This window comes from Ascaphus truei, chromosome 15, assembly GCF_040206685.1.
Source record: "Ascaphus truei isolate aAscTru1 chromosome 15, aAscTru1.hap1, whole genome shotgun sequence".
Lineage (NCBI taxonomy): Eukaryota > Metazoa > Chordata > Amphibia > Anura > Ascaphidae > Ascaphus > Ascaphus truei.
In genome coordinates, this window is record NC_134497.1 from 13,003,370 (window position 1) to 13,016,838 (window position 13,469).

At 50.3% G+C, this 13,469-nt stretch overlaps 1 protein-coding gene across 1 annotated transcript in view; it reads right to left on the reverse strand.

Annotated features, from left to right (window-relative positions):
• The window catches only part of BMP7 (bone morphogenetic protein 7), a 69,956-nt gene extending 57,693 nt beyond the window's left edge, over positions 1-12,263 (reverse strand). Inside the window, exon 1 of the mRNA XM_075571622.1 lies at positions 11,477-12,263. Coding sequence (XP_075427737.1) covers positions 11,477-11,873 — 397 coding nt within the window. The 5' untranslated portion in view covers positions 11,874-12,263. The remainder of the gene's footprint in view (positions 1-11,476) is intronic.
• Positions 12,264-13,469: the final 1,206 nt, after the last annotated feature.

Consider the following 13,469-nt stretch of genomic DNA (forward strand, 5'->3'; position numbering starts at 1 on the left):
GGGTAACAGTGATAGCTGCAGTTGTATCCGTATTTAAGGAGCAGAACGTGCCTGGGGTATTTTAGTAGGTAGAAGCAGGGTGTTTCTGCAGCTGGATTAATTTCAGCTTCGGGGACCCCCTGCTCCCCAAGATATTTACCACCGTAGCGGGGGTCGGTAGCAGCTCTGCAGGCTTTGAAACTCCCAGTCACGCCGGGCCAATAGGAAGCCACGAGGGATGACGTCATGCCTTCCTATTGGGCCCCCACGTGACACGGGGAGCTTTAAATCCACCATTTCGATAGCCCCACACAGCCCAGCCGGAGTTTCAGGCGGAAGGAGCCGCTCGGGGAGTATAGGCGCTGACTCTGATAACAGCCACACTGAGTTTGAAGCGGGGGAGCCTGGGTCAATTCCCGGTGTCGGCTCCTTGTGACCTTGGGCAGAGTCACTTTATCTCCCTGTGCCTCAGGCACCAAATACATAGATTGTAAGCTCCACGGGGCAGGGACCTGTGCCTGTAATATTCCTATGTGCTGAGTACCGCGCGCTTTACTGTAATTGTGACGCGCTTTGAGTCCCATTGGGAGAAAAGGGCTATATGATATAAGGTTATAGCTATTATTATTGTTATTAGTATTATTATATACAGTAACGCTGTTTTTTGATGTGCTTCAACCACTTAATTAGAGTGTAAGCTCTTCGGAGCAGGGACTCCTTTTCCTAAATGTTACTTTTATGTCTGAAGTGCTTCTTCCCATGACCTGTTATTTGTATTATTTGTTATTTATATGATGTCACGTGTATTACTGCTGTGAAGCGCTGTGTACATTATTGGCGCTGTATAAATACAATACAATACAGTTTAATCCGCAGGTGCCTTCAAAATGATGTGTAAATTCTTCACTGATTGCTGTTTTACTTTTTATCTAGAAGAATAAAGTATTTCTTTTGTAGGGGGCGTATGTGGCGCATTCATTTCAAATATGTTTTAAATTCATTCAGTGAAGGATTCACGTTTGTTTAACCATTGCAGTGCTGGATGGATAATACCGTATAATACCACAGCTGCCCAAGCACCAGCTCTGCATCTATTTACCCGGCAGGCAGGTCTGTAACCTCCTCTCACTCCCTTATTTACCCGGCAGGCAGGTCTGTAACCTCCTCTCACTCCCTTATTTACCCGGCAGCCGGCTCTATAACCTCCTCCCTCTCCCTTATTTACCCAGCAGCCGGCTCTATAACCTCCCTCCCTTATTTACCCAGCAGTCGGCTCTATAACCTCCTCCCTCCCTTATTTACCCAGCAGCCGGCTCTATAACCTCCTCCCTCCCTTATTTACCCAGCAGCCGGCTCTATAACCTCCTCCCTCTCCCTTATTTACCCAGCAGCCGGCTCTATAACCTCCTCCCTCCCTTATTTACCCGGCAGCCGGCTCTATAACCTCCTCCCTCCCTTATTTACCCGGCAGCCGGCTCTATAACCTCCTCCCTCCCTTATTTACCCAGCAGCCGGCTCTATAACCTCCTCCCTCTCCCTTATTTACCCAGCAGCCGGCTCTATAACCTCCTCCCTCCCTTATTTACCCGGCAGCCGGCTCTATAACCTCCTCCCTTATTTACCCGGCAGCCGGCTCTATAACCTCCTCCCTCCCTTATTTACCCAGCAGCCGGCTCTATAACCTCCTCCCTCCCTTATTTACCCAGCAGCCGGCTCTATAACCTCCTCCCTCCCTTATTTACCCGGCAGCCGGCTCTATAACCTCCTCCCTCCCTTATTTACCCAGCAGCCGGCTCTATAACCTCCTCCCTCCCTTATTTACCCGGCAGCCGGCTCTATAACCTCCTCCCTCCCTTATTTACCCAGCAGCCGGCTCTATAACCTGCTCCCTCCCTTATTTACCCGGCAGCCGGCTCTATAACCTCCTCCCTCCCTTATTTACCCGGCAGCCGGCTCTATAACCTCCTCCCTCTCCCTTATTTACCCGGCAGCCGGCTCTATAACCTCCTCCCTCCCTTATTTACCTGGCAGCCGGCTCTATAACCTCCTCCCTCACTTATTTACCCGGCAGCCGGCTCTATAACCTCCTTCCTCCCTTATTTACCCGGCAGCCGGCTCTATAACCTCCTCCCTCCCTTATTTACCCGGCAGCCGGCTCTATAACCTCCTCCCTTATTTACCCGGCAGCCGGCTCTATAACCTCCTCCCTCCCTTATTTACCCGGCAGCCGGCTCTATAACCTCCTCCCTCCCTTATTTACCCGGCAGCCGGCTCTATAACCTTCTCCCTCCCTTATTTACCCAGCAGCCGGCTCTATAACCTCCTCCCTCCCTTATTTACCCAGCAGCCGGCTCTATAACCTTCTCCCTCCCTTATTTACCCGGCAGCCGGCTCTATAACCTTCTCCCTCCCTTATTTACCCGGCAGCCGGCTCTATAACCTCCTCCCTCCCTTATTTACCCGGCAGCCGGCTCTATAACCTCCTCCCTCCTTTATTTACCCGGCAGACAACTCTATAACCTCCTCCCTCTCTCTTAGTTATCTGAAAGTAATCTTGTCCCAGGTTATAAAACATATTAGGATTAGGTTGACATGTTGGGGTAAAGGTGAACAAAGTTGTTTATTCTACTGCCGATTAAATAAGACTGAACAAGTGACTTATATAAACCCAGCGAGCCGGGTATAGAAGGCTTGTGTTTAGCGGGTATACAAGGCTTGTGTTCAGCGGGTATATAAGGCTTGTGTTCAGCGGGTATATAAGGCTTGTGTTCAGCGGGTATATAAGGCTTGTGTTCAGCGGGTATATAAGGCTTTTGTTCAGCGGGTATATAAGGCTTGTGTTCAGCGGGTATATAAGTCTTGTGTTCATCGGGTATAGAAGGCTTGTGTTCAGCGGGTATATAAGGCTTGTGTTCAGCGGGTATAGAAGGCTTGTGTTCAGCGGGTATATAAGGCTTGTGTTCAGCGGGTATAGAAGGCTTGTGTTCAGCGGGTATAGAAGGCTTGTGTTCAGCGGGTATATAAGGCTTGTGTTCAGCGGGTATAGAAGGCTTGTGTTCAGCGGGTATAGAAGGCTTGTGTTCAGCGGGTATAGAAGGCTTGTGTTCAGCGGGTATATAAGGCTTGTGTTCAGCGGGTATAGAAGGCTTGTGTTCAGCGGGTATAGAAGGCTTGTGTTCAGCGGGTATAGAAGGCTTGTGTTCAGCGGGTATAGAAGGCTTGTGTTCAGCGGGTATAGAAGGCTTGTGTTCAGCGGGTATAGAAGGCTTGTGTTCAGCGGGTATAGAAGGCTTGTGTTCATCGGGTATAGAAGGCTTGTGTTCAGCGGGTATATAAGGCTTGTGTTCAGCGGGTATATAAGGCTTGTGTTCAGCGGGTATAGAAGGCTTGTGTTCAGCGGGTATAGAAGGCTTGTGTTCAGCGGGTATAGAAGGCTTGTGTTCAGCGGGTATAGAAGGCTTGTGTTCAGCGGGTATAGAAGGCTTGTGTTCAGCGGGTATAGAAGGCTTGTGTTCAGCGGGTATATAAGGCTTGTGTTCAGCGGGTATATAAGGCTTGTGTTCAGCGGGTATAGAAGGCTTGTGTTCAGCGGGTATAGAAGGCTTGTGTTCAGCGGGTATAGAAGGCTTGTGTTCAGCGGGTATAGAAGGCTTGTGTTCAGCGGGTATAGAAGGCTTGTGTTCAGCGGGTATATAAGGCTTGTGTTCAGCGGGTATAGAAGGCTTGTGTTCAGCGGGTATAGAAGGCTTGTGTTCAGCGGGTATATAAGGCTTGTGTTCAGCGGGTATATAAGGCTTGTGTTCAGCGGGTATATAAGGCTTGTGTTCAGCGGGTATATAAGGCTTTTGTTCAGCGGGTATAGAAGGCTTGTGTTCAGCGGGTATATAAGGCTTGTGTTCAGCGGGTATATAAGGCTTGTGTTCAGCGGGTATATAAGGCTTTTGTTCAGCGGGTATAGAAGGCTTGTGTTCAGCGGGTATATAATGCTTGTGTTCAGCGGGTATATAAGGCTTGTGTTCAGCGGGTATATAAGTCTTGTGTTCATCGGGTATAGAAGGCTTGTGTTCAGCGGGTATATAAGGCTTGTGTTCAGCGGGTATAGAAGGCTTGTGTTCAGCGGGTATAGAAGGCTTGTGTTCAGCGGGTATAGAAGGCTTGTGTTCAGCGGGTATATAAGGCTTGTGTTCAGCGGGTATATAAGGCTTGTGTTCAGCGGGTATATAAGGCTTTTGTTCAGCGGGTATATAAGGCTTGTGTTCAGCGGGTATAGAAGGCTTGTGTTCAGCGGGTATATAAGGCTTGTGTTCAGCGGGTATATAAGGCTTGTGTTCAGCGGGTATATAAGGCTTTTGTTCAGCGGGTATAGAAGGCTTGTGTTCAGCGGGTATATAAGGCTTGTGTTCAGCGGGTATATAAGGCTTGTGTTCAGCGGGTATATAAGTCTTGTGTTCATCGGGTATAGAAGGCTTGTGTTCAGCGGGTATATAAGGCTTGTGTTCAGCGGGTATAGAAGGCTTGAGTTCAGCGGGTATAGAAGGCTTGTGTTCAGCGGGTATAGAAGGCTTGTGTTCAGCGGGTATATAAGGCTTGTGTTCAGCGGGTATATAAGGCTTGTGTTCAGCGGGTATAGAAGGCTTGTGTTCAGCGGGTATATAAGGCTTGTGTTCAGCGGGTATATAAGGCTTGTGTTCAGCGGGTATAGAAGGCTTGTGTTCAGCGGGTATATAAGGCTTGTGTTCATCGGGTATAGAAGGCTTGTGTTCAGCGGGTATAGAAGGCTTGTGTTCAGCGGGTATATAAGGCTGAGTCCATGGTGACTCAGCCCGTGTGGAGGCACGCTGAGGCTGAGGGAAAGCGAGTGCTTTCCCTGGCCTTGGTTAGTGCGCCGTCCGGGGGCGGGCCAGTGACGTCACATAGCTGGTTCGCCCTCATTGGGCGAACCACTCATGTGACCGGCCCGGCGCTCCCATGAGCGCGAAATCTAAAATTTTGATAAGACCTACGCTTCCGCACGCTTGCGGAAGCGTGCGCGAGCCCCTGCTAAAGCCGCTCTCATTGCGGCTGCAGGGGCTCACTGGTACGCGTAAGCACGCCTAAGCGCTGACCATGCCCGAGGCCTAAGGCTTGTGTTCAGCGAGTATATAAGGCTTGTCTTCAGTGGGTATATAAGGCTTGTCTTCAGCGGGTATATAAGGCTTGTCTTCAGCGGGTATATAAGGCTTGTGTTCAGCGGCCTCTGCCATGTTTAAAACCTCAGAGAATAAAGCATTGCCTATATTTCCACAGCTCTGGAACAGCCTCAAAGAGAAACGTTAGTGTGAAGTCCAACCAGCGGCAGGACAACAACGCACCTTCCATCACTGGAGCCCTGGGAAAGCGCTCCTCCTTTCAATGCGTGGCATGGAAGTGGTTAAAGTGTCCCAGGGCGTGAGTTACCAAAAGGAATTTACTCTGGAACATTTTCTCTCAGATAACTGAAGGCGTGTGTCTCTTCTGACCCATTAGTCCTGCCAAGACTACATGAGCACTATTTGGGTATGGCTTTGGGCTTACGTTACATTGACAGCTTATTCTGCACGGTGTATTCCACACACACACAGTTCCCACACGTACAGTACACATTGGTAGCTTTGTGATTAACTGCCCCCTGCCTCTGGTTCTCCCTTACTATCCGTGTTCGCTCTATGTTCGATCAAACCTTCAGAAGAACATCACTAGCCAGGTCTCGGGTAACCCGGCCACTGCGCGCTTACACCCTCTCTGCTCTGCCCTTTTGTACCATATGTACTAAACGGTGCTACACTTCCCATGCTCCAATTCAAATGAATGGGAGTTAAGACATGCTAAAAACTAAGCACCCCATATGGGCCACATGTCTAAGACACTTCTGCTACCTCTGCTATTCTGCTACCGTGCACCCCACAACTGGAACAGTCTACCGGAGACTCTCACAGCCACCACCAGTCTAAGTTCTTTCAAAACTAAAGCGGTCTCTCATTTTAATCTGGTCTGCAACTGTTACATACGCCTGTAATATACAGGTATATTATCTCTTACTGTGCATGCAATGTCGTGTTTATAATGTACTAGCTGAGAGCCCCGGCGTTGCCCGGGATGTTTGTGGTGTGGGTGTGGCATTTGGGTGGGGAGTGGTCCACGCGGCCCATGTGCGGTGGTAGTGCTGCTGTGGCTGTACTGATGGTGATTGTATGGTGTGCTGATTTGGGAGGGTTTGGTGCTGATGTGGGGGTGCGGATGTGGGTGTGCCGATGGGGGAGGTGCAACGGTGGCGATGTGTGGGTGCTGATGGTGTTGATGGGGGCTGGGAATGGTGGGGAGCCGAGAATGCCAGTGTGCTGGGGGGGCATGGGATACCGGTGTGCTGATGTGGTGGTGCTGGGGTGTGTGTGTGTATACATGTTTGTGTGTATACATTGTATGTGTGTGTGTGTATACATGTGTGTGTGTGTATGTGTACGTGTGTGTGTATGTGTATACACGTGTGTGTGTATACACGTATGTGTGTGTATACACATGTGTGTATACACGTGTGTGTGTATACACGTGTGTGTATACACGTGTGTGTGTATACACGTGTGTGTGTATACACGTGTGTGTATATACACGTGTGTGTGTGTATACACGTGTGTGTGTATACACACATTTGTGTATACACGTGTATACATGTTTGTGTGTGTGTATACATGTTTGTGTGTATACATTGTATGTGTGTGTGTGTGTATAAGTGTGTGTGTGTGTGTGTACATTTGTGTGTGTGTACATTTGTGTGTGTGTACACATGTTTGTGTGTGTATACATGTGTATGTGTGTATACATGTGTGTGTGTATACATGTGTGTGTGTATACACATGTGTGTGTGTGTATACGTGTGTGTGTATACATGTGTGTGTGTACACATGTGTGTGTACACATGTGTGTGTGTGTGTGTACACATGTGTGTGTGTGTGTGTACACATGTGTGTGTGTGTGTACACATGTGTGTGTGTGTACACATGTGTGTGTATACACGTGTGTGTGTGTGTGTGTATACACGTGTGTGTGTGTGTATACACGTGTGTGTGTGTATACACGTGTGTGTGTGTATACACGTGTGTGTGTATACACGTGTGTGTGTGTGTATACACGTGTGTGTGTGTGTATACACGTATGTGTGTGTGTGTGTATACACGTATGTGTGTGTGTGTATACACGTGTGTGTGTGTATACACGTGTGTGTGTGTGTGTGTATACATTATGTGTATGTATACCTGTGTGTATACGTGTGTGAGTGTATACGTGTGTGTGTATGTGTACATGTGTGTGTGTGTGTGTATGTCTCCATGTGTGTGTGTGTATGTCTCCATGTGTGTGTGTGTATGTCTCCATGTGTGTGTGTGTATGTCTCCATGTGTGTGTGTGTATGTCTCCATGTGTGTGTGTGTATGTCTCCATGTGTGTGTGTACGTGTACATGTGTGTGAGTATATGTGTACATGTGTGTGTGTGTACGTGTCTACGTGTACATGTGTGTGTGTGTGTGTGTATGTGTACATGTGTGTGTGTGTGTGTGTACGTGTCTACGTGTACATGTGTGTGTGTGTCTACGTGTACGTGTGTGTGTGTCTACGTGCGTGTGTGTACGTGTGTACGTGTGTACGTGTGTGTCTACGTGTGTGTCTATGTGTGTGTGTGTCTACGTGTGTGTGTTTGTGTATACGTGTGTGTGTTTGTGTCTACGTGTGTGTGTTTTGTGTATACGTGTGTGTGTGTATACGTGTGTGTGTGTCTACGTCTGTGTGTGTGTGTGTGTCTACGTGTGTGTGTGTGTGTGTGTGTGTGTGTCCCTGTGTGTGTTTGTGTCCCTGTGTGTCCTTTGGCCCGTGACTCCGCCTCAGGGAAGGGGGGAGGTGGTGGGAAGGAGGGGGGGGAAGGGGTGGTGGGAAGGGGGGGGGGGTGGGAAGGGGGGGAGGTGGTGGGAAGGGGGGTGGGGGGAGGTGGTGGGAAGGGGGGTGGGGGGGGGGGGAGGTGGTGGGAAGGGGGGGGGTGGGGGGGAGGTGGTGGAAGGGGGGGGGGGTGGGGGGGAAGGGGGGGGGTGGGGTGGAGGTGGTGGGGAGTTGGGGAAGGGGGGGGGTGGGGGGGAGTGGGTGGGAAGGGGGGGGGGTGGGGGGGAAGGGGGGGGTGGGGGGGAGGTGGTGGAGGTGGTGGGAGTTGGAGGGGGTGGGGTTGGCTTTGGGGGGTGGAGGTGGTGAGGAGGTGGTGGGAGGTTGTAAGGGGGGAGTGAAGGGAAGGTGAAGGGGGGGTGAAGGTGGTGGTGGAGGGGAGGTGAAGGGGGGGGTGGAGGGGAGGTGAAGGGGGGGTGGAGGGGAGGTGAAGGGGGGGGTGGAGGGAGGTGGAAGGGAAGGGAAGTGGAGTGAGGGGAGGTGAGGGGTGGGTGAGGGGAGGGGAGGGGAAGGGGGGTGAGGGGAGGTGAAGGGGGGTGAGGGGAGGTGAAGGCCGCTCCCTCACCCGTCCGGCCGCTCCCACGTGGTCTGAGGCGGGAGGCAGCTTGTTGTGGCCGCTCCCCCGCTGTGTCCCGGGCGCTCGCTCCCCCGCTGACTGTAGCGGCGCCAGGGGGTGGAGGGGAGGTGAAGGCCGCTCACTCACCCGTCCGGAAGGTCCCACGTGGTCTGAGGCGGAGGCAGCTTGTTGTGGCCGCTCCCCCGCTGTGTCCCGGGCGCTCGCTCGCTCCGCTGACTGTAGCGGCGCCGGGGGGGGGGGGGGGGTGGAGGGGAGGTGATTTGAAGGGGGGTGAGGGGTGGGTGAAAGCCGCTCACTCACCCGTCCGGCCGCTCCCACGTGGAACTGAGGCGGGAGGCAGCTTGTTGTGGCCGCTCCCCCGCTGTGTCCCGGGCACTCGCTCCTCCGCTGTGTCCCGGGCACTCGCTCCTCCGCTGACTGTAGCGGCGCCGGGGGGGGGGGGGGGGGGTTGAAAGCGCGGGAGACACGGGGAGAGGAGGAGGCTGATTTCGGGGAGGAAGAGGCGGAGGCTCCGGCGGGTATGTGAGGCCCCCCCCCCCCCCGGGTTATACATGCTGCTAATGTACACACACCCCCTACTGTGTGTGTGTGTGTGTGTGTGTGTGTGTGTGTCCGTGTGTGTGTGTGTGTCCGTGTGTCCGTGTGTCCCTGTGTGTGTGTGTGTGTGTCCCTGTGTGTGTGTGTGTGTGTCCCTGTGTGTGTGTGTGTGTGTGTCCCTGTGTGTCCTTTGGGCCGTCACTCCGCCTCAGGCCAATGAGAGGTGTGCGGGGGCGGCCCAAGGGACCAATGAGATTTCCCCTAGGGACACCGGACATCCAGCAGGCAGGCATGCATGCAGGCAGGCAGGCAAACATACAGTGCTTTCACTAATATAGTATAAGATAACCCTGCTCACTTAATGTAACCATGTATCTGTCATCATAACTCTATGCCCAACACATACTTGAAAACGAGCAGTAACTCTCAATGTATTACTTCCTGGTAACACATGTTATAAATAAGAATAAATACATCTCTACACGTTTACAGGGTTTCACTGTGACGACCTCCCTTATCCTTCGGGTCCCTTTTACAGTCTCTTAAATCCAGTGGTCGTATTACAAGATCATTTTTCCGCTTGCAAACCAGGAACATCCATTTCTTTTTGTTACCCCCCCCCCCCCCCCCCAAAAAAAGGACATTTATGAAAAGTTTATTCTCTTATCAAAAGCTTACATATGAAATAAACCATTTGTAAGATTAGGTCCAACGAGCTTTGTCCCTGAATGTACCAGGCTTAGAATCTCGTAAGCAGACACAGTATCACTGCTTTGTATATTGCCATTAGACTGGTGGTTGTGTGTATGTATGTATATCTTGTATGTATGTATGTATGTATGTATTTATAGAGCGCCATTAATGTACATACAGTAGCGCTTCACAGCAGTAATACACGTGACAATCATATAAATAACAAATAATACACATAACAGATCATGGGAATAAGTGCTTCAGACATAAAAGTAACATTTAGGAAAAGGAGTCCCTGCCCCGAAGAGCTTACAATCTAATTGGTAGTTAGGAAGAACGTACAGAGACAGGAGGAGGGTGTTCTGTTAAGTGCGTCTGCAGGGGGCCACGGTCGATGTATCAGCCACGGAGCTACTCGTATGCTCACAGTTATATAGCACCATCCATGTACACAGCGCGTCACCGCAGTAACACGCGTGACATAATAATATAACCCATAGTGGGAATACGGGCTTCAGGCACAAAAGCAACATTAGGGAAAAGAAGTCCCTGCCCCGAAGAGCTTACAATCTAAGTTGTACCCGTACCTCTCCGCGTGTTGTTTGCGTGTTATGCTGCCAGCAAACATTGTTGACGAGACATGGGAAAGTAGCAACAAAAAGCCGAGTTTTAGCTGTGCGGGAGGGAGTAAACTCGTTCGCAATGTGAGCAGAACTCGTGGTCTGGGCAGGGAAGGGGGTTGAAGGATGTTATTATGCAGGCTGCACTCTGTATGTGACTGTCCGCTGGAGTTTCGTGTTTGTGTGAATCACTGGGTACAGTGCTTTGAACTCTGCTATGCTCAAACTTTCCTGTTCGCCTCTCATCCTGTAACTATAATTCCACTTCAAAGGAACACAGACCTGTTGGATCATGTACAATCCCCAGAAATTAGGGGGCAGACTTCTCCACCTGAAAAATACCAAACCTTGGCAATGTGGTTTAGCCAGGTTACAGAGGAGAGGGCTGGAAACAGCTACAACAGTGCTGCCTGCGCAGACAGTATACACAGCGCTGTGCACCCGCACGTGTGGCTGAAATAGCTTGCAAAGGGGGAGACGGCAAGCTTGTGGGTGCAGTGGAGCAGGTTTAGCTTTGTAAATCCTGGGACTGCAGGTTCGTTATTCATGGTCTGAGATACCATGGGTATTAAATGGTGCAATTTAACCAAGGCTGCGGGAGTAACTATGGGATAATGTCACTTCTTTTGAAGTGGGTGAATCTTGTTTCAATCTCAGCTCTCCTTGTGATCCTGAGCAAGTCACTTTGTCTCCCAGTCCCTCAAGTACCAAAATTAGATTGCAAGCTCTGTGAGGCAGGGCCGCATTGCGCCTACAAAATTCTATGTACAGCGCTACATACACTGTCAGCACTATATAAGGGGGGGGGGCATATTAGTAATATTATTTCTATGGCACATTGAATTGCACCACCCGCATTGTTTTTGTAGCACCCAAGTGATGTTTGTTATCGCCATGGTTAATGGCGCTGATGCAGCGCAGGAAATGGTACGGATTGAGCATCGCTCCTAGAAAATAATGGCGAGGGCGTTTAACCCCTCCACAGCCGCCCGGTAACACCTCGGATTGCAGAGAATGGTACAGAGCGGACACTTTAGCATTGGCACCAAAATGATCACAAGTGATTCAATTCGTCCCTTAAATTGGTTTAAACCGTATTAAATTGCGTGTGGCGGAAAAAAAAGCACTCACCTAAATTAACAAAACTCATGACCATGTCTGCGTCATTGAGGAAGTTGCTGTCCTGTAGACTGGCCAGTGGCGGTCCCTGCGTGGTGAAGATAGGCTTGTAAGGGTAAGAGAAGCCTTCTGCCTCTTCCTCCTCCACTGTCATTGCATTGTACAAATCCAGCATGAACATGGGAGCCGAGTTCTGCTTCCCGTGCAAATGGGGTCTGGGCCTGTGCGGCAACCCCAGTATGGACAGGATTTCCCTTTGCATCTCCCTGCGCTCCTGGCTCCTTAGTCTCCTGTGGATGAAGCTGGAGTGGACCTCATTGTCCAACGTGAAGTCGGCCAGGATGGACCTCAGCAACAAGTAGCCCCAAAAGAGAATGGAGCCCAGTTTGTGCCCGAAGAAAATATTCATTTCCCCTGGATCTCTCTGGCAAAAGCTGCGGCACCTGCACTTCTCTCCAAAGAGGGAATCATAAATAAGTTAGCATTAAATAAAGCTGGTGCATCTACAGCAAAGTTCTCCCTGGGTCGGGCTCTGGATCAGCTGAACCCAGTCATTGCTGGAGAGTTTGCAGAATCCGCTCGGTGGGGGAATAGGTGGATAAACCCTGTGGTTTCTTTGCTGTAGGGTCTGGATCTGTCTTCTCTCTCTCACTAGCAAAGGCTAAGTGGTGGTGTCTGAAGGCAGACACAGCCAGCAGGAGACTGGGATCGGGTGGGAGGAGCAGGCAGTAAAGGCAGCTCTCTCCATAGCAGAAGAGGGGGAATACAAGGAGAGAGAAACAATGTTAGTGCACATTGAATCCCACCAGGTTGCTTTCTCAGGATGTGTGCACTAAAGAAAAGGGTGGGTCGTTCTCAAGTAGTTAATTTAAAGTAAACAGTTTAAGGGCTGTCTCTGTACGTTTACCATTTTCTTCTCCGGGGTATTCAATGGGCTCAACCTGATGAGCCCTGTGGACAGAGCAAAGTGGGATGGGGAGGACCACTACAGATTGTGTTCTTTTGACATCGGGGCCAACAGCAGAGCTACCATATGGAGAAACCAAGAAGGTGGTTTTGGAAGGGAGGGTTGCAGACGGAGGACGTAGCGCTCACAGCGTATGCAGTGCTGTAACCCTGCCCCAAAGAAGTTACAATCTAATATTCGTGACTGAGGCACAGGGAGAGAAAGTGACTTGCGCAAGGTCACGGAAAGAGAGGACAGTTAGAGAGGGGGGGGGGGCGCTAATCCTATCCATTGGTTTTCTCAGTATGTGAAATCTTGACCAACTCCGACAAATGATCGGCATCAATGCAAGAACCGGGTTACCAAGTTCAGACACTTTGGTATGGTCCTAGAAAGTTCAGATGTTTGGGGGAGCACATTTATGGCCCTAGAAAGTTCTTGCGTTTGGGGAAGCACCTTAATGGTCCTAGAAAGTTCATACGTTTGGAGAAGCACCTTTTATGGCCCTAGAAAGTTCTTGCGGTTGGGGAGCACTTTTATAACCCTAGAAAGTTCTTGCATTTGGGGAGCACATTTATGGACCTAGAAAGTTCTTGCGTTTGGGGAAGCACCTTTATGGCCCTAGAAAGTTCTTGCATTTGGGGAGCACATTTATGGACCTAGAAAGTTCTTGCGTTTGGGGAAGCACCTTTATGGACCTAGAAAGTTCTTGCGACCATAAATGTGCTCCCCAAAGTATCCCCTGCTTTATCATTCAATCTATAATACAGAGAAATACAGCTACACTACAAAGACAAGAACGCCTGACATTAAAGCTATCACAGTAAGCAGGGATTGCCTCTTATAAATACTTGATTAAGGTCCATGTTTACTAAGCGTTGCTGTTCGTTTAGCACCTTCAACGTTTTGTCGCTGGGAACGGTGAAAATGGCCACCTCCAACCTCCTTGTAAACCGGGTCAAACACGCAGTGTCCTCCACATATATTCTCCTAACACTAACGGGCTCATCGTGGAATGGGGACGTTCCCTTGTGAATCCCTGTGTGAGATCCCGTACTC